Below are 24,424 nucleotides of genomic sequence, written 5' to 3'. Positions count from 1 at the left end.
TTTTGGGAATGTCGAGAATCATTCCGAATGTGGTTTGAATGTGCTGAATGAGGTGAATGTAAAAGGGGAATGACGTAAATGTGAAATGTCGAATCTGCCATTGAGAATGAATGGGGAAAAATTTGTCGTAAATTCGCGAATTTTGCGAAATCGGAAAATTTTCGGAACGAGAAAAATGGAAGCGCTCATCCCGTGAATATTTGGAATACGTCAAAAGTGGAACGGAGTGAATCGGATGAATTATGTGGAAGAAGAAGCGGGACAAAAAAGTGGCGGGAATAAAATAGAAGAATAATAATAATAACTAGAAAATGCAATTTCTGGAGAAATTGCGTGTGAAGGCGAAGACTTTGAATCACTTCTTGGGGAATGATGCCGAATGATGTTGAAATGAGTTGAATTTCTTGAGAAATGTGGAAAATAGAAGTGTAATACTAAATTTTTGAGAATATGGTTGAATTTCAAATTTGATTTTTGGAATTTTTGGTAAGTGGAAAGTTGTGGAATAGGCAGGCAAAGGATGAACAGTTGAATGTTGGAACGGGTTGAATCGGTTAAAAAATGTAGAAGTGAGAGCAAATGTTGAATCCCCATAGAGAATGAATGGGAATTAAAAGAAAAAGCAATTGCGCCAAAATATTTTGAAATTTGGAACAAAACGTAAAAAAACAGCTTCAGGAGGTTCACTTTTGGGGTTAAAATGTTGAAACGGGTTCAATCGGACAAAAAATGCAAAAGTTAGCGCCTAATGTAGCTATTTATGGCAGTTAATGTTGAAATAAGTTCACTTCCGGGTTGATTTGGGTCACTTCCGGTCCATTTGGGTCACTTCCGGTCTGATTAGAGGCACTTCCGGTCCAGCTGAGGTCACTTCCGGTTTATTTGGGGTCACTTCCGGTTTAAAAATGTCACTTCCGGTTGAAAAAGGTCACTTCCGGTTTGATTTGGGGTCACTTCCGGTTTACTTGAGGTCACTTCCGGTTCATTTGGGGTCACTTCCGGTTTGATTTGGGTCACTTCCGGTCTATTTGGGTCACTTCCGGTTTGACTAGAGGCACTTCCGGTCTAGCTGAGGTCACTTCCGGTTAATTTGGGGTCACTTCCGGTTTAAAAAGGTCACTTCCGGTTTAAAAAGGTCACTTCCGGTTTGATTTGGGGTCACTTCCGGTTTACCTGAGGTCACTTCCTGTTTACCTAAGGTCACTTCCGGTTCGATTTGGGGCACTTCCGGTTCATTCTAGGTTCATTGGGAGCACTTCAGGGTCAATCCAAGATGGCCGCCACACTGGAAGTGGGGGTCAAGGGTTGAATTTTGTAAGCATAGTGGAAGTGGGGGTGAAGGTGGTGAATATGGTAAGGATGAGGTGAGCAAAGTGAATAAAGTTGGAATGGGTTGAATCGGTTGAAAAATGTAGAAATTAGAGTAGAAAAACCAAATTTTGTAGAATTTGGTTGAATTTCAAAATTGAAAATTTGGAAATTTTGGTAAGTGGGAAGGTGTGGAATAGGTAGGCAAAAGATGAACAGTTGAAAGTTGGAATGGGTTGAATCGGTTGAAAAACGTAGAAGTTAGAGTAGAAAAACGAAATTGTGGAGAATTTGGTTGAATTTCAAATTTGAAATTTTGGAATTTTTGGTAGGTGAGAAGTTGTGGAATAGGCAGGCAAAAGATGAACAGTTGAAAGTTGGAATGGGTTGAATCGGTTGAAAAACGTAGAAGTTAGAGTAGAAAAACGAAATTACGAAGAATTTGGTTGAATTTCAAATTTGAAAATTTGGAATTTTTTTGTAAGTGGGAAGTTGTGGAATAGGTAGGCAAAAGATGAACAGTTGGAAGTTGGAACGGGTTGAATCGGTCGAAAAATGTAGAAATTAGAGGTGAAAAACGAAATTTCGTGAAATTTTGTCGGAATTTTTAACGAGAAAACGTGAAATTTTTGAATTTGGGAATTTTGGGAATGTCGAGAATCATTCCGAATGTGGTTTGAATGTGCTGAATGAGGTGAATTTAAAAGGGGAATGACGTAAATGTGAAATGTCGAATCTGCCATTGAGAATGAATGGGGAAAAATTTGTCGTAAATTCGCGAATTTTGCGAAATCGGAAAATTTTCGGAACGAGAAAAATGGAAGCGCCCATCTCGTGAATATTTGGAATACGTCAAAAGTGGAACGGAGTGAATCGGATGAATTATGTGGAAGAAGAAGCGGGACAAAAAAGTGGCGGGAATAAAATAGAAGAATAATAATAACTAGAAAATGCAATTTCTGGAGAAATTGCGTGTGAAGGCGAAGACTTTGAATCACTTCTTGGGGAATGATGCCGAATGATGTTGAAATGAGTTGAATTTCTTGAGAAATGTGGAAAATAGAAGTGTAATACTAAATTTTTGAGAATATGGTTGAATTTCAAATTTGATTTTTGGAATTTTTGGTAAGTGGAAAGTTGTGGAATAGGCAGGCAAAGGATGAACAGTTGAATGTTGGAACGGGTTGAATCGGTTAAAAAATGTAGAAGTGAGAGCAAATGTTGAATCCCCATAGAGAATGAATGGGAATTAAAAGAAAAAGCAATTGCGCCAAAATATTTTGAAATTTGGAACAAAACGTAAAAAAACAGCTTCAGGAGGTTCACTTTTGGGGTTAAAATGTTGAAACGGGTTCAATCGGACAAAAAATGCAAAAGTTAGCGCCTAATGTAGCTATTTATGGCAGTTAATGTTGAAATAAGTTCACTTCCGGGTTGATTTGGGTCACTTCCGGTCTATTTGGGTAACTTCCGGTCTGATTAGAGGCACTTCCGGTCCAGCTGAGGTCACTTCCGGTTTATTTGGGGTCACTTCCGGTTTAAGAAGGTCACTTCCGGTTTGATTTGGGGTCACTTCCGGTTTACCTGAGGTCACTTCCTGTTTACCTAAGGTCACTTCCGGTTTGATTTGGGCCACTTCCGGTTCATTCTAGGTTCATTGGGAGCACTTCAGGGTCAATCCAAGATGGCCGCCACACTGGAAGTGGGGGTCAAGGGTTGAATTTTGTAAGCATAGTGGAAGTGGGGGTGAAGGGGGTGAATATGGTAAGGATGAGGTGACCAAAGTGAATAAAGTTGGAATGGGTTGAATCGGTTGAAAAATGTAGAAATTAGAGTAGAAAAACCAAATTTTGTAGAATTTGGTTGAATTTCAAAATTGAAAATTTGGAAATTTTGGTAAGTGGGAAGGTGTGGAATAGGTAGGCAAAAGATGAACAGTTGAAAGTTGGAATGGGTTGAATCGGTTGAAAAACGTAGAAGTTAGAGTAGAAAAACGAAATTTTGGAGAATTTGGTTGAATTTCAAATTTGAAATTTTGGAATTTTTGATAGGTGAGAAGTTGTGGAATAGGCAGGCAAAAGATGAACAGTTGAAAGTTGGAATGGGTTGAATCGGTTGAAAAATGTAGAAATTAGAGTAGAAAAACGAAATTACGAAGAATTTGGTTGAATTTCAAATTTGAAAATTTGGAATTTTTTTGTAAGTGGGAAGTTGTGGAATAGGTAGGCAAAAGATGAACAGTTGGAAGTTGGAACGGGTTCAATCGGTCGAAAAATGTAGAAATTAGAGGTGAAAAACGAAATTTCGTGAAATTTTGTCGGAATTTTTAACGTGAAAACGTGAAATTTTTGAATTTGGGAATTTTGGGAATGTCGAGAATCATTCCGAATGTGGTTTGAATGTGCTGAATGAGGTGAATTTAAAAGGGGAATGACGTAAATGTGAAATGTCGAATCTGCCATTGAGAATGAATGGGGAAAAATTTGTCGTAAATTCGCGAATTTTGCGAAATCGGAAAATTTTCGGAACGAGAAAAATGGAAGCCCTCATCTCGTGAATATTTGGAATACGTCAAAAGTGGAACGGAGTGAATCGGATGAATTATGTGGAAGAAGAAGCGGGACAAAAAAGTGGCGGGAATAAAATAGAAGAATAATAATAATAACTAGAAAATGCAATTTCTGGAGAAATTGCGTGTGAAGGCGAAGACTTTGAATCACTTCTTGGCGAATGCTGGCGAATTATGCTGAAACGAGTTGAATTACTTGAGAAATGTAGAAAATAGAGGTGAAAAACGGAATTTTGGAGAATTTGGTGGAATTTCAGAATTTTGGAGAATTTGGTTGAGTTTAAAATCTTAAAATGTGGAATTTATGGCAAGTGGAAATTTGGGGAATAGGTAGGAAAAAGATGAAGAGTTGAAAGTTGGAATGAGTTGAATCGGTTGAACAATGTGAAAATTAGAGTAGAAAAACACATTTTTGGAGAATTTGGTTGAATTTCAAATTTCAAAATTTGGAATTTTTTGTAAGGGGAAGTTGTGGAATAGGTAAGCAAAAGATGAAGAGTTGAAAGTTGGAATGGGTTGAATCGGTAGAGAAATGTAGAAATGAGAGTAGAAAAACGAAATTTTGGAGAATTTGGTTGAATTTCAAATTTGGGATTTTTGGTAAGTGGGAAGTTGTGTAATACGTAGGCAAAAGATGAAGAGTTGAAAGTTGGAATGGGTTGAATCGGTTGAAAAAATGTACAAATTAGAGTCGAAAAACGGAATTTTGCAGAATTTGGTTGAATTTCAAATTTGGAATTTTTGGTAAGTGGGAAGTTGTGAAATAGGTAAGCAAAAGATGAAAAGTTGAAAGTTGGAATGGATTGAATCGGTTGCACAATGTAAAGATTAGAGTAGAAAAACAAAATGTTTGAGAATTTGGTTGAATTTCAAATTTTTAATTTTTAATTTTTGGTAAGTGGGAAGTTGTGGAATAGGTAGGCAAAAGATGAAGAGTTGAAAGTTGGAATGGGTTGAATCGGTTGAACAATGTAGAAATTACAGTAGAAAAACGAAATTTTGGAGATTTTGGTTGAATTTCAAATTTGGAATTTTTGGTAAGTCGGAAGTTGTGGAATAGGTAGGCCAAAGATGAAGAGTTGAAAGTTGGAACGGGTTGAATCGGTTGAACAATGTAGAAATTAGAGTAGAAAAACAAAATGTTGGAGAATTTGGTTGAATTTCAAATTTGGAATTTTTGGTAAGTGGGAAGTTGTGGAATAGGTAGGCAAAAGATGAAGAGTTGAAAGTTGGAATGGGTTGAATCGGTTGAACAATGTAGAAATTAGATTAGAAAAACGAAATTTTGGAGAATTTGGTTGAATTTCAAATTTGGAATTTTTGGTAAACGGGAAGTTGTGGAATAGGTAGGCAAATCATGAACAGTTGAAAGTTGGAATGAGTTGAATCGGTTAAAAAATGTAGAAATTAGAGTAGAAAAACAAAATTTTTGAGAATTTGGTTGAATTCCAAATTTGGAATTTTTGGTAAGTGGGAAGTTGTGAAATAGGTAAGCAAAAGATGTAAAGTTGAAAGTTGGAATGGATTGAATCGGTTTCACAATGTAAAGATTAGAGAAGAAAAACCAAATGTTTGAGAATTTGGTTGAATTTCAAATTTGGAATTTTTGGTAAGTGGGAAGTTGTGGAATAGGTAGGCAAAAGATGAAGAGTTGAAAGTTGGAACGGGTTGAATCGGTTGAACAATGTAGAAATTAGAGTAGAAAAACGAAATTTTGGAGATTTTGGTTGAATTTCAAATTTGGAATTTTTGGTAAGTCGGAAGTTGTGGAATAGGTAGGCAAAAGATGAAGAGTTGAAAGTTGGAATGGGTTGAATCGGTTGAACAATGTAGAAATTAGAGTAGAAAAACAAAATGTTGGAGAATTTGGTTGAATTTCAAATATGGAATTTTTGGTAAGTGGGAAGTTGTGGAATAGATAGGCAAAAGATGAACAGTTGAAAGTTGGAATGAGTTGAATCGGTTAAAAAATGTAGAAATTAGAGTAGAAAACAAAATTTTTGAGAATTTGGTTGAATTCCAAATTCTGAATTTTTGGTAAGTCGGAAGTTGTGGAATAGGTAGGCAAAAGATGAAGAGTTGAAAGTTGGAATGGGTTGAATCGGTTGAACAATGTAGAAATTAGAGTAGAAAAACAAAATGTTGGAGAATTTGGTTGAATTTCAAATATGGAATTTTTGGTAAGTGGGAAGTTGTGGAATAGGTAGGGAAAAGATGAAGAGTTGAAAGTTGGAATGGGTTGAATCGGTTGAACAATGTAGAAATTAGATTAGAAAAACGAAATTTTGGAGAATTTGGTTGAATTTCAAATTTGGAATTTTTGGTAAACGGGAAGTTGTGGAATAGGTAGGCAAAACATGAACAGTTGAAAGTTGGAATGAGTTGAATCGGTTAAAAAATGTAGAAATTAGAGTAGAAAAACAAAATGTTGGAGAATTTGGTTGAATTTCAAATATGGAATTTTTGGTAAGTGGGAAGTTGTGGAATAGGTAGGCAAAACATAAACAGTTGAAAGTTGAAATGAGTTGAATCGGTTGAAAAATGTAGAAATTAGAGTAGAAAAACAAAATTTTTGAGAATTTGGTTGAATTCCAAATTTGAAAATTTGGAATTTTTCATAAGTTGGAAGTTGTGGAATAGTTAGAAAAAGATGAACAGTTGAAAGTTGGAATGGGTTGAATCGGTTGAAAAACGTAAAAGTTAGAGTGGAAAAACGAAATTTTGGAGAATTTGGTTGAATTTCAAATTTGGAATTTTTGGTAAGTGGGAAGTTGTGGAATAGGTAGGCAAAAGATGAACAATTGAAAGTTGGAATGAGTTGAATCGGTTGAACAATGTAGAAAAAAGTGGAATGATGTAAATGTGAAATGTCGAATCTGCCATTAAGAATGAATGGGGAAAAATTTGTCGTAAGTTCGCGAATTTTGCGAAATCGGAAAATTTTCGGAACGAGAAAAATGGAAGCGCTCATCTCGTGAATATTTGGAACACGTCAAAAGTGGAACGGAGTGAATCGGATGAACTATGTGGAAGAAGAAGCGGGACAAAAAAGTGTGGAGAATAAAATAGAAGAATAATAATAACTAGAAAATGCAATTTCTGGAGAAATTGCGTGTGAAGGCGAAGACTTTGAATCACTTCTTGGGGAATGATGCCGAATGATGTTGAAATGAGTTGAATTTCTTGAGAAATGTGGAAAATAGAAGTGTAATACTAAATTTTTGAGAATATGGTTGAATTTCAAATTTGATTTTTGGAATTTTTGGTAAGTGGAAAGTTGTGGAATAGGCAGGCAAAGGATGAACAGTTGAATGTTGGAACGGGTTGAATCGGTTAAAAAATGTAGAAGTGAGAGCAAATGTTGAATCCCCATAGAGAATGAATGGGAATTAAAAGAAAAAGCAATTGCGCCAAAATATTTTGAAATTTGGAACAAAACGTAAAAAAACAGCTTCAGGAGGTTCACTTTTGGGGTTAAAATGTTGAAACGGGTTCAATCGGACAAAAAATGCAAAAGTTAGCGCCTAATGTAGCTATTTATGGCAGTTAATGTTGAAATAAGTTCACTTCCGGGTTGATTTGGGTCACTTCCGGTCTATTTGGGTCACTTCCGGTCTGATTAGAGGCACTTCCGGTCCAGCTGAGGTCACTTCCGGTTAATTTTGGGTCACTTCCGGTTTAAAAAGGTCACTTCCGGTTTAAAAAAGGTCACTTCCGGTTTGATTTGGGGTCACTTCCGGTTTACCTGAGGTCACTTCCTGTTTACCTAAGGTCACTTCCGGTTTGATTTGGGCCACTTCCGGTTCATTCTAGGTTCATTGGGAGCACTTCAGGGTCAATCCAAGATGGCCGCCACACTGGAAGTGGGGGTCAAGGGTTGAATTTTGTAAGCATAGTGGAAGTGGGGGTGAAGGGGGTGAATATGGTAAGGATGAGGTGACCAAAGTGAATAAAGTTGGAATGGGTTGAATCGGTTGAAAAATGTAGAAATTAGAGTAGAAAAACCAAATTTTGTAGAATTTGGTTGAATTTCAAAATTGAAAATTTGGAAATTTTGGTAAGTGGGAAGGTGTGGAATAGGTAGGCAAAAGATGAACAGTTGAAAGTTGGAATGGGTTGAATCGGTTGAAAAACGTAGAAGTTAGAGTAGAAAAACGAAATTTTGGAGAATTTGGTTGAATTTCAAATTTGAAATTTTGGAATTTTTGGTAGGTGAGAAGTTGTGGAATAGGCAGGCAAAAGATGAACAGTTGAAAGTTGGAATGGGTTGAATCGGTTGAAAAATGTAGAAGTTAGAGTAGAAAAACGAAATTACGAAGAATTTGGTTGAATTTCAAATTTGAAAATTTGGAATTTTTTTGTAAGTGGGAAGTTGTGGAATAGGTAGGCAAAAGATGAACAGTTGGAAGTTGGAACGGGTTGAATCGGTCGAAAAATGTAGAAATTAGAGGTGAAAAACGAAATTTCGTGAAATTTTGTCGGAATTTTTAACGAGAAAACGTGAAATTTTTGAATTTGGGAATTTTGGGTATGTCGAGAATCATTCCGAATGTGGTTTGAATGTGCTGAATGAGGTGAATGTAAAAGGGGAATGACGTAAATGTGAAATGTCAAATCTGCCATTGAGAATGAATGGGGAAAAATTTGTCGTAAATTCGCGAATTTTGCGAAATCGGAAAATTTTCGGAACGAGAAAAATGGAAGCGCTCATCTCGTGAATATTTGGAATACGTCAAAAGTGGAACGGAGTGAATCGGATGAATTATGTGGAAGAAGAAGCGGGACAAAAAAGTGGCGGGAATAAAATAGAAGAATAATAATAATAACTAGAAAATGCAATTTCTGGAGAAATTGCGTGTGAAGGCGAAGACTTTGAATCACTTCTTGGGGAATGCTGGCGAATTATGCTGAAACGAGTTGAATTACTTGAGAAATGTAGAAAATAGAGGTGAAAAACGGAATTTTGGAGAATTTGGTGGAATTTCAGAATTTTGGAGAATTTGGTTGAGTTTAAAATCCTAAAATGTGGAATTTATGGCAAGTGAAAATTTGGGGAATAGGTAGGAAAAAGATGAAGAGTTGAAAGTTGGAATGGGTTGAATCGGTTGAACAATGTGAAAATTAGAGTAGAAAAACACATTTTTGGAGAATTTGGTTGAATTTAAAATTTCAAAATTTGGAATTTTTTTGTAAGGGGAAGTTGTGGAATAGGTAAGCAAAAGATGAAGAGTTGAAAGTTGGAATGGGTTGAATCGGTAGAGAAATGTAGAAATGAGAGTAGAAAAACGAAATTTTGGAGAATTTGGTTGAATTTCAAATTTGGGATTTTTGGTAAGTGGGAAGTTGTGTAATACGTAGGCAAAAGATGAAGAGTTGAAAGTTGGAATGGGTTGAATCGGTTGAAAAATGTACAAATTAGAGTCGAAAAACGAAATTTTGCAGAACTTGGTTGAATTTCAAATTTGGAATTTTTGGTAAGTGGGAAGTTGTGAAATAGGTAAGCAAAAGATGAAAAGTTGAAAGTTGGAATGGATTGAATCGGTTGCACAATGTAAAGATTAGAGTAGAAAAACAAAATGTTTAAGAATTTGGTTGAATTTCAAATTTTTAATTTTTGGTAAGTGGGAAGTTGTGGAATAGGTAGGCAAAAGATGAAGAGTTGAAAGTTGGAATGGGTTGAATCGGTTGAACAATGTAGAAATTACAGTAGAAAAACGAAATTTTGGAAATTTTGGTTGAATTTCAAATTTGGAATTTTTGGTAAGTCGGAAGTTGTGGAATAGGTAGGCAAAAGATGAAGAGTTGAAAGTTGGAATGGGTTGAATCGGTTGAACAATGTAGAAATTAGAGTAGAAAAACAAAATGTTGGAGAATTTGGTTGAATTTCAAATATGGAATTTTTGGTAAGTGGGAAGTTGTGGAATAGGTAGGCAAAAGATGAAGAGTTGAAAGTTGGAATGGGTTGAATCGGTTGAACAATGTAGAAATTAGATTAGAAAAACGAAATTTTGGAGAATTTGGTTGAATTTCAAATTTGGAATTTTTGGTAAACGGGAAGTTGTGGAATAGGTAGGCAAAACATGAACAGTTGAAAGTTGGAATGAGTTGAATCGGTTAAAAAATGTAGAAATTAGAGTAGAAAAACAAAATGTTGGAGAATTTGGTTGAATTTCAAATATGGAATTTTTGGTAAGTGGGAAGTTGTGGAATAGGTAGGCAAAACATGAACAGTTGAAAGTTGGAATGAGTTGAATCGGTTGAAAAATGTAGAAATTAGATTAGAAAAACAAAATTTTTGAGAATTTGGTTGAATTCCAAATTTGAAAATTTGGAATTTTTCATAAGTTGGAAGTTGTGGAATAGTTAGAAAAAGATGAACAGTTGAAAGTTGGAATGGGTTGAATCGGTTGAAAAACGTAAAAGTTAGAGTGGAAAAACGAAATTTTGGAGAATTTGGTTGAATTTCAAATTTGGAATTTTTGGTAAGTGGGAAGTTGTGGAATAGGTAGGCAAAAGATGAACAGTTGAAAGTTGGAATGAGTTGAATCGGTTGAACAATGTAGAAAAAAAGTGGAATGATGTAAATGTGAAATGTCGAATCTGCCATTAAGAATGAATGGGGAAAAATTTGTCGTAAGTTCGCGAATTTTGCGAAATCGGAAAATTTTCGGAACGAGAAAAATGGAAGCGCTCATCTCGTGAATATTTGGAACGCGTCAAAAGTGGAACGGAGTGAATCGGATGAACTATGTGGAAGAAGAAGCGGGACAAAAAAGTGTGGAGAATAAAATAGAAGAATAATAATAATAACTAGAAAATGCAATTTCTGGAGAAATTGCGTGTGAAGGCGAAGACTTTGAATCACTTCTTGGGGAATGCTGGCGAATTATGCTGAAACGAGTTGAATTACTTGAGAAATGTAGAAAATAGAGGTGAAAAACGGAATTTTGGAGAATTTGGTGGAATTTCAGAATTTTGGAGAATTTGGTTGAGTTTAAAATCTTAAAATGTGGAATTTATGGCAAGTGGAAATTTGGGGAATAGGTAGGAAAAAGATGAAGAGTTGAAAGTTGGAATGGGTTGAATCGGTTGAACAATGTGAAAATTAGAGTAGAAAAACACATTTTTGGAGAATTTGGTTGAATTTCAAATTTCAAAATTTGGAATTTTTTGTAAGGGGAAGTTGTGGAATAGGTAAGCAAAAGATGAAGAGTTGAAAGTTGGAATGGGTTGAATCGGTAGAGAAATGTAGAAATGAGAGTAGAAAAACGAAATTTTGGAGAATTTGGTTGAATTTCAAATTTGGGATTTTTGGTAAGTGGGAAGTTGTGGAATAGGTAGGCAAAAGATGAAGAGTTGAAAGTTGGAATGGGTTGAATCGGTTGAACAATGTAGAAATTACAGTAGAAAAACGAAATTTTGGAGATTTTGGTTGAATTTCAAATTTGGAATTTTTGGTAAGTGGGAAGTTGTGGAATAGGTAGGCAAAAGATGAAGAGTTGAAAGTTGGAATGGGTTGAATTGGTTGAACAATGTAGAAATTAGAGTAGAAAAACAAAATGTTGGAGAATTTGGTTGAATTTCAAATATGGAATTTTTGGTAAGTGGGAAGTTATGGAATAGGTAGGCAAAAGATGAAGAGTTGAAAGTTGGAATGGGTTGAATCGGTTGAACAATGTAGAAATTAGATTAGAAAAACGAAATTTTGGAGAATTTGGTTGAATTTCAAATTTGGAATTTTTGGTAAACGGGAAGTTGTGGAATAGGTAGGCAAAACATGAACAGTTGAAAGTTGGAATGAGTTGAATCGGTTAAAAAATGTAGAAATTAGAGTAGAAAAACAAATTTTTTTGAGAATTTGGTTGAATTCCAAATTTGGAATTTTTGGTAAGTCGGAAGTTGTGGAATAGGTAGGCAAAAGATGAAGAGTTGAAAGTTGGAATGGGTTGAATCGGTTGAACAATGTAGAAATAAGAGTAGAAAAACAAAATGTTGGAGAATTTGGTTGAATTTCAAATATGGAATTTTTGGTAAGTGGGAAGTTGTGGAATAGGTAGGCAAAAGATGAAGAGTTGAAAGTTGGAATGGGTTGAATCGGTTGAACAATGTAGAAATTAGATTAGAAAAACGAAATTTTGGAGAATTTGGTTGAATTTCAAATTTGGAATTTTTGGTAAACGGGAAGTTGTGGAATAGGTAGGCAAAACATGAACAGTTGAAAGTTGGAATGGGTTGAATCGGTTGAACAATGTAGAAATTAGATTAGAAAAACGAAATTTTGGAGAATTTGGTTGAATTTCAAATTTGGAATTTTTGGTAAACGGGAAGTTGTGGAATAGGTAGGCAAAACATGAACAGTTGAAAGTTGGAATGAGTTGAATCGGTTAAAAAATGTAGAAATTAGAGTAGAAAAACACAATTTTTGAGAATTTGGTTGAATTCCAAATTTGGAATTTTTGGTAAGTCGGAAGTTGTGGAATAGGTAGGCAAAAGATGAAGAGTTGAAAGTTGGAATGGGTTGAATCGGTTGAACAATGTAGAAATTAGAGAAGAAAAACAAAATGTTGGAGAATTTGGTTGAATTTCAAATATGGAATTTTTGGTAAGTGGGAAGTTGTGGAATAGGTAGGCAAAAGATGAAGAGTTGAAAGTTGGAATGGGTTGAATCGGTTGAACAATGTAGAAATTAGATTAGAAAAACGAAATTTTGGAGAATTTGGTTGAATTTCAAATTTGGAATTTTTGGTAAACGGGAAGTTGTGGAATAGGTAGGCAAAACATGAACAGTTGAAAGTTGGAATGAGTTGAATCGGTTAAAAAATGTAGAAATTAGAGTAGAAAAACAAAATGTTGGAGAATTTGGTTGAATTTCAAATATGGAATTTTTGGTAAGTGGGAAGTTGTGGAATAGGTAGGCAAAACATGAACAGTTGAAAGTTGGAATGAGTTGAATCGGTTGAAAAATGTAGAAATTAGAGTAGAAAAACAAAATTTTTGAGAATTTGGTTGAATTCCAAATTTGAAAATTTGGAATTTTTCATAAGTTGGAAGTTGTGGAATAGTTAGAAAAAGATGAACAGTTGAAAGTTGGAATGGGTTGAATCGGTTGAAAAACGTAAAAGTTAGAGTGGAAAAACGAAATTTTGGAGAATTTGGTTGAATTTCAAATTTGGAATTTTTGGTAAGTGGGAAGTTGTGGAATAGGTAGGCAAAAGATGAACAGTTGAAAGTTGGAATGAGTTGAATCGGTTGAACAATGTAGAACAAAGTGGAATGATGTAAATGTGAAATGTCGAATCTGCCATTAAGAATGAATGGGGAAAAATTTGTCGTAAGTTCGCGAATTTTGCGAAATTGGAAAATTTTCGGAACGAGAAAAATGGAAGCGCTCATCTCGTGAATATTTGGAACACGTCAAAAGTGGAACGGAGTGAATCGGATGAACTATGTGGAAGAAGAAGCGGGACAAAAAAGTGTGGAGAATAAAATATAATAATAATAATAATAATAATAATAGAGAATGGTGTAGAATAACATATGTGTGAAGGCCATCGCCTTCACACAATAATAATAATAGAGAATGGTGTAGAATAACATATGTGTGAAGGCCATCGCCTTCACACAACAATAGAGAATGGTGTAGAATAACATATGTGTGAAGGCCATCGCCTTCACACAATAATAATAATAATAGAGAATGGTGTAGAATAACATATGTGTGAAGGCCATCGCCTTCACACAATAATAATAATAATAATAATAGAGAATGGTGTAGAATAACATATGTGTGAAGGCCATCGCCTTCACACAATAATAATAGAGAATGGTGTAGAATAACATATGTGTGAAGGCCATCGCCTTCACACAATAATAGAGAATGGTGTAGAATAACATATGTGTGAAGGCCATCGCCTTCACACAATAATAGAGAATGGTGTAGAATAACATATGTGTGAAGGCCATCGCCTTCACACAATAATAATAATAATAGAGAATGGTGTAGAATAACATATGTGTGAAGGCCATCGCCTTCACACAATAATAATAATAGAGAATGGTGTAGAATAACATATGTGTGAAGGCCATCGCCTTCACACAATAATAGAGAATGGTGTAGAATAACATATGTGTGAAGGCCATCGCCTTCACACAATAATAGAGAATGGTGTAGAATAACATATGTGTGAAGGCCATCGCCTTCACACAATAATAATAATAATAATAGAGAATGGTGTAGAATAACATATGTGTGAAGGCCATCGCCTTCACACAATAATAATAGAGAATGGTGTAGAATAACATATGTGTGAAGGCCATCGCCTTCACACAACTAGAAAATGCAATTTCTGGAGAAATTGCGTGTGAAGGCGAAGACTTTGAATCACTTCTTGGGGAATGATGCCGAATGATGTTGAAATGAGTTAAATTTCTTGAGAAATGTGGAAAATAGAAGTACAATACCAAATTTTGGAGACTTTGGTTGAATTTCAAATTTGAAAGTTTGGAATTTTTGGTAAGTGGGAGGTTGTGGAATAGGTAGGCAAAAGATGAACAGTTGAAAGTTGGAACGGGTTGAAACGGTTAAAAAATATAGAAGTTAGAGCAAATCTTGAATCCCCATAGAGAATGAATGGTATTAAAAGAAAAAGCAATTGCACCAAAATTTTTTGAAATTTGGAACAAAAGGAAAAAAAACGGCTTCAGGAGGTTCACCTTTGGGGTTAAAATGTTGAAACTGGTTTAATCGGACAAAAATTGCAAAAGTTAGCTAAAATGTAGCTATTTAGGGCACTTAATGTTGAAATAAGGTCACTTCCGGTTTGATTTGGGTCACTTCCGGTTTGATTAGAGGCACTTCCGGTCCATCTGAGGTCACTTCCGGTTTATTTGGGTCACTTCCGGTTTAAAAAGGTCACTTCCTGTTTGATTTGGGGTCACTTCCGGTTTACCTGGGTCACTTCCTGTTTACCTAAGGTCACTTCCGGTTTGATTTGGGGCACTTCCGGTTCATTCTACGTTCATTGGGAGCACTTCAGGGTCAATCCAAGATGGCCGCCACACTGGAAGTGGGGGTCAAGGGTTGAATTGTGTAAGCATAGTGGAAGTGGGGGTGAAGGGGGTGAATATGGTAAGGATGAGGTGACCAAAGTGAATAAAGTTGGAATGGGTTGAATCGTTTGAAAAATGTAGAAATTAGAGTAGAAAAACAAAATTTTGTAGAATTTGGTGTGAATTTCAAAATTGAAAATTTGGAAATTTTGGTAAGTGGGAAAGTGTGGAATAGGTAGGCAAAAGATGAACAGTTGAAAGTTGGAATGGGTTGAATTGGTCAAAAAATGTAGAAATTAGAGGTGAAAAACGAAATTTTGTGAAATTTTGTCAAAATTGTTAACGTGAAAATGTGAAATTTTTTAATTTGGCAATTTTGGGAATGTCGAGAATCATTCCGAATGTGGTTTGAATGTGCTGAATGACGTGAATTTAAAAGTGGAAAGACATAAATATGAAATGTCGAATCTGCCATTAAGAATGAATGGGGAAAAATTTGTCGTAAATTCGCGAATTTTGCGAAATCGGAAAAATTTCGGAACGAGAAAAATGGAAGCACTCATCTCGTGAATATTTGGAATACGTCAAAAGTGGAACGGAGTGAATCGGATGAATTATGTGGAAGAAGAAGCGGGACAAAAAAGTGGCGGGAATAAAATAGAAGAATAATAATAATAGAGAATGGTGTAGAATAACATATGTGTGAAGGCCATCGCCTTCACACAATAATAATAATAATAATAATAGAGAATGGTGTAGAATAACATATGTGTGAAGGCCATCGCCTTCACACAATAATAATAGAGAATGGTGTAGAATAACATATGTGTGAAGGCCATCGCCTTAACACAATAATAGAGAATGGTGTAGAATAACATATGTGTGAAGGCCATCGCCTTCACACAATAATAATAATAGAGAATGGTGTAGAATAACATATGTGTGAAGGCCATCGCCTTCACACAATAATAATAGAGAATGGTGTAGAATAACATATGTGTGAAGGCCATCGCCTTCACACAATAATAGAGAATGGTGTAGAATAACATATGTGTGAAGGCCATCGCCTTCACACAATAATAATAATAATAATAATAGAGAATGGTGTAGAATAACATATGTGTGAAGGCCATCGCCTTCACACAATAATAGAGAATGGTGTAGAATAACATATGTGTGAAGGCCATCGCCTTCACACAACTAGAAAATGCAATTTCTGGAGAAATTGCGTGTGAAGGCGAAGAGTTTGAATCACTTCTTGGGGAATGCTGGCGAATTATGCTGAAACGAGTTGAATTACTTGAGAAATGTAGAAAATAGAGGTGAAAAACGAAATTTTGGAGAATTTGGTGGAATTTCAGAATTTTGGAGAATTTGGTTGAGTTTAAAATCTTAAAATGTGGAATTTATGGCAAGTGGAAATTTGGGGAATAGGTAGAAAAAGGTGGAGAGTTGAAAGTTGGAATGGGTTGAATCGGTTGAACAATGTGAAAATTAGAGTAGAAAAACAAATTTTTGGAGAATTTGGTTGAATTTCAAAATTTGGAATTTTTTGTAAGGGGAAGTTGTGGAATAGGTAAGCAAAAGATGAAGAGTTGAAAGTTGGAATGGGTTGAATCGGTAGAGAAATGTAGAAATGAGAGAAGAAAAACAAAATTTTGGAGAATTTGGTTGAATTTCAAATTTGGGATTTTTGGTAAGTGGGAAGTTGTGTAATACGTAGGCAAAAGATGAAGAGTTGAAAGTTGGAATGTGTTGAATCGGTTGAAAAATGTACAAATTAGAGTCGAAAAACGAAATTTTGCAGAATTTGGTTGAATTTCAAATTTGGAATTTTTGGTAAAAGGGAAGTTGTGAAATAGGTAAGCAAAAGGTGAAAAGTTGAAAGTTGGAATGGATTGAATCGGTTGCACAATGTAAAGATTAGAGTAGAAAAACAAAATGTTTGAGAATTTGGTTGAATTTCAAATTTTTAATTTTTGGTAAGTGGGAAGTTGTGGAATAGGTAGGCAAAAGGTGAAGAGTTGAAAGTTGGAATGGGTTGAATTGGTTGAACAATGTAGAAATTACAGTAGAAAAACGAAATTTTGGAGATTTTGGTTGAATTTCAAATTTGGAATTTTTGGTAAGTCGGAAGTTGTGGAATAGGTAGGCAAAAGATGAAGAGTTGAAAGTTGGAATGGGTTGAATCGGTTGAACAATGTAGAAATTAGAGTAGAAAAACAAAATGTTGGAGAATTTGGTTGAATTTCAAATATGGAATTTTTGGTAAGTGGGAAGTTGTGGAATAGGTAGGCAAAAGATGAAGAGTTGAAAGTTGGAATGGGTTGAATCGGTTGAACAATGTAGAAATTAGATTAGAAAAACGAAATTTTGGAGAATTTGGTTGAATTTCAAATTTGGAATTTTTGGTAAACGGGAAGTTGTGGAATAGGTAGGCAAAACATGAACAGTTGAAAGTTGGAATGAGTTGAATCGGTTAAAAAATGTAGAAATAAGAGTAGAAAAACACAATTTTTGAGAATTTGGTTGAATTCCAAATTTGAAAATTTGGAATATTTCGTAAGTTGGAAGTTGTGGAATAGTTAGAAAAAAGATGAACAGTTGAAAGTTGGAATGGGTTGAATCGGTTGAAAAACGTAAAAGTTAGTGTGGAAAAACGAAATTTTGGAGAATTTGGTTGAATTTCAAATTTGGAATTTTTGGTAAGTGGGAAGTTGTGGAATAGGTAGGCAAAAGATGAACAGTTGAAAGTTGGAATGAGTTGAATCGGTGGAACAATGTAGAAATTAGAGTAGAAAAACGACATTTAGAAAAAATTGGTTGAATTTCAAATTTGGAATTTTTGGTAAATGGGAAGTTGTGGAATAGGTAGGCAAAAGATGAACAGTTGAAAGTTGGAATGAGTTGAATCGGTTGAACAATGTAGAAATTAGAGTAGAAAAACGAAATTTTGAAAAAATTGGTTGAATTTCAAATTTGGAATTTTTGGTAAATGGGAAGTTGTGGAATAGGTTGGCAAAAGATGAACAGTTGAAAGTTGGAAAGGGTTGAATCAGTTTAAAAACGTAGAAGTTAGAGTACAAAAACGAAATTTTGGAGAATTTGGTTGAATTTCAAATTTGAAAATTTTGAATATTTGGTATGTGAGAAGTTGTGGAATAGGCAGGCAAAAGATGAACAGTTGAAAGTTGGAATGGGTTGAATCGGTTGAAAAATGTAGAAATTAGAGGTGAAAAACGAAATTTAGTGAAATTTTGTCGAAATTTTTAACGTGAAAACGTGAAATTTTTGAATTTGGCAATTTTGGGAATGTCGAGAATCATTCCGAATGTGGTTCGGATGTGCTGAATGAGGTGAATTTAAAAGTGGAATGATGTAAATGGGAAATGTCGAATCTGCCATTAAGAATGAATGGGGAAAAATTTGTCGTAAATTCGCCACTCACACCTACTGCAGTGGATGTCTAATTACCCTTTAATCTAGTACAGCCAAAAGAAAAGCATGTTTCCTGGTGTCACACGCCTTGGTAACGCATCATGCCGTCCCAGGGGGGCGCGCCCCACTGTTTGAGAAGGACTGAACTATACTATAGTAGGTAAGTAAGTCAAAGTCAAAGTCAGCTTTATTGTCAATTTCTCCACATGCCAAAGACACACAAAGAAACCGAAATTTCGTTCCCCCCTATCCCACGGTGACAAGACATGGCTCACAACAGACAAACAAGTAAACAGTATAACAAAAGCGTGCTGAATAAATAATGAATAACTAACACAACAATAAATAAATAAATAAATAAATAAATAGGAGTAATGTGTTAATGATCAAGTAATAATAGATATAGTATATGATATAGTGTTCATAATTTCAGATATAAGTCGCTCTTGATTATAAGTCTCACCCCCGGCCAAACTATGAAAATGAATTGCGACTTGTAGGCCGAAAAATACGGTTTATGTGTGTGTATGTGTGTGTGTTTGTGTGTGTGTGTGTAACCAATTGCATGTGTGTGTGTGTAACCAATTGCATGATAAGCATGAATGTAAATCCCTTAAATGTGACCTTAAGAATTCCTTCAGTCTGTGCCCCAATGTTTCACTACAGGCCTGCTGGGATGGCAGTCATTGGTCTGGCGTTTGGGCAGTACATTCTGGAACCTTTCTTTATGCCGTGTGATACTCCACCTATTGCTGTCAAACTGATCACAGCCGTTGGCCTTGGTACGTATGTATTTTTTTAGAGCTGAGAACACAAGCTGTTCTGTCAAATAGGGTTGCCAACCATCCCGTATTAGCCGGGACGTCCCTTATCTTGTACGGGACCTCAAATATCCTGTATATTGACTACCAACTTTATTGTCACACTACTACAGATCCTAGATCGGATAAAACGGCAATGTCACATCAAGTTCTTTGCTCAAGCGCCACTCACTCTGCCTTTCAGGCATCATTACCTGTATGAGTTATAGGCAAATACGAGTGCAATTGTAGCAAATACTACCAAAAAAAGTAATGTGGTAATGTGTAGTGTTGTCCGGTCAGTAAAGCCTGTAGGCAGTGACTCAAAGAAAGCCTAATGCACAAAAGGGTCGCATGAGCAAAAGGTGCTAGAAATATCAATGAGTTCTTTGCTACATTACTACAGAAGTTGATAAATTTGCAGTTAGTGAGGCCTAATATGTGTATCACACAGTAAAACACAGACTTCTCTGTAAACCTTAATGGTACCTTATTTCATTACTTAAATGTGAACGCTGGCTCTCCCACGAAAAACAAAAAAACTGGAAAAACACACAAACACGCATGCACGCGCGCACACACACACTTACACACACGCGCGTGCACGTGTACGTACTCAGTAGTACGGAAATGGCGCACTCGCGCTCTATTTGTATCAGTGCCGAATTTAGAGCGTGGGCTGTGACGACAGCATTCTTGTAATTTGCGCGCCGAGCTTTCGGATACAGTTTTACGCTAAAGCCACCCACAAACCTTCCCCTGGAATCCTTCCATTAAAATGAGTCGCCCAAGGAAAAGCAAGGTGGACACTGAGTGCCGAGTGTTTAAAAAGAGTGGCCAATTTGGCTCGACGTACGCGACGTGACGTTCAGCCACATGAACATCAACATCAACCCGTCACAGATCTAGGTAAACGGACCAACACCTCGGATCTCTCCTAAGAATTGCTACAACAAATTTTACTCCAGACTATGACACACTAGCAAAAAAAAGGGAGACCAACAACACTGTTCCCACTGAAAATGAAGGGGAGGCTTTCAAGTTTGTTGTAAAACAATGCATTTTGAATATGATCTTTACAAATAGCAGGGATTGAAACTAGCGACCATTCTCATTTTCAAACAATGCAGGATGCTCAAGGACATTGATGCACCACCTGTTTGTGACTAATCTTAACCTTTAAAGTTCTTAAGGCTTACTTTAAGGAAGTGTTTCCCGTTTCCTCACCTCTGTTACCAGGTGTTTGTGAGTTAAAACTCTGCTCTGATTTTCAGATACCCCTCACCGTGTTGCCGTTTTGATTACTTTATTTGGATGTATGCTTTCACCGATTCTTCAAGATGATATATTTGGTCAGAATGTTTGCCGTTTGATGTGACCTCATAAGATAAACATCTTTCATTAATCTGACCTGCAGGCACTGAAGTGATGGAGACTGTTATTCATAATAACAGTGTCATATTTTATGAGAATCACTGATAGCAGTTTTTTAGGGATTTTTTTTTAATGCTGTTAATAAATGCATTTGTTTTCAAAAACCTTTTTTTGAATATCTATGCTTTACTACCTACTAAAGGCCAAAACCTTTTATGCAATGACCTTTACAGGTCGTTTATATTACTTCACACAAACACTACATCCATCTGCTCCTGGTTCGGCCCCCCGGTCAAAATTTAGAACCCAATTCGGCCCGCAAGTCAAAAAGTTTGCCCACCCCTGGGCTAAACGATAGGTATGACAACGTGACATAAACACAAACGAAGAGCTGAGAACGGGCCTGATGTAACATTCAGAGTCATTCAAATAACTATTACATAAATAAAAGGTTCATAAAACCATCTGTGTCCCTCTAATTCATTAAATTCATCAATCGTCCTTTATGTCAACAATGGGTGCCCGGCACTTGCACTTCGAAATATTCCACAGGCCCATATAACGATATATAGATTATATATCAAATAACTATTATACAAGCAATAATATTATCAAACCATCTGTGTCACTCCAAATCATTAAATCCATCGATCAAATTCCTCATCCTTTGTCAACAACGTCGCGCGCGCCCTGACGTCAGCCTCATCGTTATTCCACAGATCTAGTATATAACTATATTGTAGCGTTAACAAAGAACAAGGAAAGACGTGGGTTTGGAAAACGGCTCTTTATTTAACAAAACAGGAGGGGTTTTTTTTCAGTAATATTGTGACCAAATATCTTCAAAATAACATTTCTGTTGTAGTCTGGTACTGTCAAAATGACTGGAACCTTAAAGGGCTAGAGACATCCCTTTTTTTTTTTTCAATTAGAACGGAATTTGATAGAATGTATAAAGTGAACACATTTGCCACATTGGAAATTAAAAATGGACACCGATTACTAAGAATAAAGCTGAAATGAAATGCCAGTTTATCGATCGGGTCCCGCACGAAGCCAAACTGGCGGCGCCATTACTGTGACGTCACAAGTTGTACATCTGGATGTCAACAAACCCAAACAACATGGCAGATGATAGCGACAGCTCCGTTTCTAGCGGCAATATTAGCATCATTTTATCCGATTCAGAAACCGATGCAGAGTCCGGAAAGATGACAGTCAACCAGGCCACTGTGAACACGAGCACACAGCAGGCACGCACTGTCCGGTTCGTGGATCCTATCAGGCGAACTCAACCCATCTTGTCGTCCCGCAAACGAATGTACGCCAGGATAATGGAAGGCACAGCTAGGCGAGCTGGGTTGGCCGCAAACCTGGCCCGACGTCTCCGCGTTGGCCCCTCTTCTCTTTTTGTTTACATTCACTGAAGCTAAACGCGTACAACTTGAGACGTCATGAGACGTCACTTCCGGCTGGCGGCTCGGTGCAGTCAAACTCGTCTGTGCGGCAAATTAAAATGATATTTTTCAGAGCAACAGCTTCCTTTTCGTTGTTTCGAGCGTCAATTTATATTTATAAGCCCATAAGGTAACTAAAACCGATTTATACATATACCGGTGTCTCTAGCCCTTTGAGTCCCCTGTCAACAGGATACTACCATGGGTCCCCTGTAATATCACTTTGCGTGTATCCATGCACTTGTGAGTGTGCACCGAGCTTTCTGACACGGCTTCCGGTAGTAAATGCGCAGGCGAGTGGTTCCCCATCTACTGGGGAAACGCAGTCATTGCAGGCAAAATGACCGAAAAAAAAAAAAGTTTAATAATACAATTTATTTAGGGTTGGCGGGCCGGATTAAACGGTCCCGTGGGCCGGATGTGGCCCGCGGGCCGTAGTTTGCCCATACCTGGTTTAGCCTGTTGTTGCTCGTTCATGTCTGTTCTTGGTGTTGGATTTTGTCGAATAAGTTTCCCCCAAAATGCAACTTATACTCCGGAATGACTTCTATATGTTTTTTTCCACGTTATTGTGCATTTTATGGCTAATGCGTCCTATATTCCGGAGCGACTTTTAGTCTGAAAAATACGTACCTTACCTTTTGAAAATGTTTAAGAATTCCTCATATGCACAATTAATGTTATTTTGTATATAGTATCCCAGTTTTGTGACATTAAACCATTTTTAAATGTGTTTATTGTTTCTTCTGTTTTAATTCTTCTGTATTCCTGTTATTTGGCCGGTTGAATAATTTTATAGTTGTCATCAAAAACCATAATAACTGGCAAATGGTCACTAATGTCACTGACTAATAACCCACATATTGTGCTGTTTATAATGTCATTTGTGAATATATTATCAATAAGAGTCGCGCAGTGAGAAGTTATTCTGGTTGGTTTAGTGATTTTTGGATACAAGTTCATGTTATATATTGTGTTAACAAACTCTTCAGTCAGTTGGTGCTTGTTTGGATTGAGTAAATCAATAATGAAGTCTCCACAGATGAAAATTGTTTTGTAACTGATTTTTGAAAACACCTCCTCCATCCCTTCTGGGAACAGTTCAATACTAGAAGGTGTCCGATATATGCAGCTAATGATTACATTTTTCAGTTTTTCTTTGAGCATTTTAATTGTTATGCATTCCAATATGTTGTTAACAACCATTGACATGTCCTTTATCAGCCTGACGTTTAATGTCTTCTCCACAAAGATCGCAACTCCTCCTCCACCTTTGTTTTGTCGATCTATGTGTATAACGTCATGTCCCTCCAGCTCAAAGTCCGCCCCTTTTACTGCGTTGATCCTGACATTATTCCAATAATGTTGAATGGGCGAGTAAACTGATGCAGATAATCCTTAATGTTTGTAAAGTTGGCATACAGACTTCTACTGTTAATATGTAGAATGGACAGTTGGCCATCTTTATTGATTCGATTAAATTCTTCATCAGTATAGTAACTGCAGTTATTGTTGATTTAGTTGAAGTTGTTATCCGGGTCTATATCATGTTCCATATCCTGTGAACTGTGGTCAGTGTATTGAAATGATTGCAGTTCCAGATTCTCATGTTCACTAATCTTCTGAGTTATGTTGCTATTGTCTTCAAGTGTAGATGCGTGACTTCTTTTGGTGTGTGTCATGGTTGTAAGTAAAGTATCTGTCCAGCTCCTTGGTACTTATTACCATCCTCAGCAACTTCTACAGCTGCTGCATCCAGAGCATCATGACCAGCTGCATCTCCGTGTGGTACGGCAGCTGTACTGCTGCGGACAGCAAGCGACTGCAGAGAGTGGTGAGGACGGCAGAGAAAATCACCCGGACTCCGCTGCCCTCTCTGCAGAGTATCCACAACCGTAGGATCCACAGGAGAGCGGTGTCCATCCTTAAAGACCCCACCCACCCCCAACATGGACTGTACAGAAGTGTAAAATGTAAAACCTCCTGTTAGAGATTTGCTCACTCCAACTTATTTTGCAAGAACCACACGGGAGACAAGCAAGTTCTTTTAGACACCTGCAGGTGGATAGATCACTCGCTACAGGAATGAAATCTGGAGCCTCTCCCAACTGCAAAGGCATATTTATTAAGAGAAAGAGTGGGGGTAAGAGTAGACTGAAAAGGAAGCCCTTGTGCTCTAGTCAAAACACATCAGGGGATGTTTTACGACCTTGTGTAGGATGAGACAAGGTAGGTTATTTATTACCGGTTGCATTCCAACATAATCATACGATAAGGATAATTTGAAAAACCCTAACATCTCCCTCCTGTTTTATCATATGATTATGCCACCGCAAACAACAAAGACAAGTAAAAAAAAAACACACACATATATATGTATAATGAAGAAAGAAGAATAGTAAAAATAAAAAACAACAAACAATGATAGC

General features: G+C 36.4%; 1 protein-coding gene across 6 annotated transcripts in view; it reads left to right on the top strand.

Annotated features, from left to right (window-relative positions):
• The window catches only part of slc7a11 (solute carrier family 7 member 11), a 246,158-nt gene that overhangs the window by 51,318 nt on the left and 170,416 nt on the right, over positions 1-24,424 (top strand). For 5 of the 6 annotated variants that reach the window (XM_068651937.1, XM_068651935.1, XM_068651936.1 and 2 more), the window contains exon 3: positions 19,031-19,146. The exons of the other annotated variant lie outside the window; for it this stretch is intronic. In XM_068651937.1, coding sequence (XP_068508038.1) covers positions 19,031-19,146 — 116 coding nt within the window. The remainder of the gene's footprint in view (positions 1-19,030; positions 19,147-24,424) is intronic. 6 annotated transcript variants of the gene reach the window in all.

Source organism: Syngnathus scovelli, chromosome 1, assembly GCF_024217435.2.
Source record: "Syngnathus scovelli strain Florida chromosome 1, RoL_Ssco_1.2, whole genome shotgun sequence".
Taxonomy (NCBI): domain Eukaryota; kingdom Metazoa; phylum Chordata; class Actinopteri; order Syngnathiformes; family Syngnathidae; genus Syngnathus; species Syngnathus scovelli.
Note: the sequence above shows the minus strand (reverse complement) of the source record. Positions and strands in the feature narration are given on the sequence as shown.